The sequence below is a fragment of the Trichinella spiralis genome (genome assembly GCF_000181795.1).
Source record: "Trichinella spiralis strain ISS 195 chromosome Unknown Scfld2, whole genome shotgun sequence".
Classification (NCBI taxonomy): Eukaryota; Metazoa; Nematoda; class Enoplea; order Trichinellida; family Trichinellidae; genus Trichinella; species Trichinella spiralis.
Genome location: NW_003526941.1, coordinates 10,058,072 through 10,058,891, shown reverse-complemented (window position 1 = coordinate 10,058,891; position 820 = coordinate 10,058,072). Strand labels below are relative to the sequence as shown.

Here is an 820-nt window from a genome sequence, read left to right as displayed (position 1 = left end):
TATATATTGGTTGGTGTGCTTTGATTTCCGAATCAATATTTGCAATGCTGAAACGTTTGAAACCAATATATGTAGTACAGTTTTATATATAGCGTGTTGTGTTTATAAAGTAAATTTTAATGAAATGATAGTACAGTTCAGAGCATTTGAATTATCTTCGAATTTTCACAATTATTAATAATTGTAATAATTGATACATACCGTAGTGTATTGTTGACGATCGCTTGCCATTCCGCTCCTGTTATCAGTTGTGTACGTGGATAAATGTTGGGTGTAGTGGTGGAGGATGTTTGGCGTTGTTGAATTTGTGAACTATTTCCAATGTGACAACCGTTTTGAACACGTTGCATGTGGGGATGTTTAATTGCTTCCTAATATCGGCAAAAATTGAACCATCAAGAAATAGCATAACTGCTGTACAAAAATAATATCAATTTAAGCTGTGCTAGATGAATGAATGGATCCAATCCACCACGTTGGTGGAACATTATGTTTGTAGGCTATCTGTATAGCTACAAAGAAACAGAGCGTCGAGACATTCTGTCTCATTATATTGTACACTCATTCTAATTCGAACAAACATCATTTTCTATCTCAATGCCCTTTTATAGTACTCAGCTGATCCAAAGCAGTCAATGTTCAATACAGCTATACGCCGACGAACGTGGCGGATGTTAATACTCTTTTTAGCCATGCCTTTTACAGTCACAGAAAAGCTTTTTACCTGGGAAAAAGAATTTAAAAAACTCATCAAAAAAGCTAATCATGAAAAAATGGTTCTCATAATTACTTTTCCCGCCTATTAAATGAAAATTCTTCC

At 34.5% G+C, this 820-nt stretch overlaps 1 protein-coding gene across 1 annotated transcript; it reads right to left on the bottom strand.

Moving 5' to 3' along the window:
- Positions 1-197: 197 nt before the first annotated feature.
- On the bottom strand, positions 198-350 carry Tsp_07651 (conserved hypothetical protein; the record flags this gene model as incomplete). The annotated part of the gene is made up of 1 exon (XM_003381063.1): positions 198-350. A coding segment is annotated over exon 1 (153 nt), but the record flags the coding sequence as incomplete, so codon positions are not given.
- Positions 351-820: the final 470 nt, after the last annotated feature.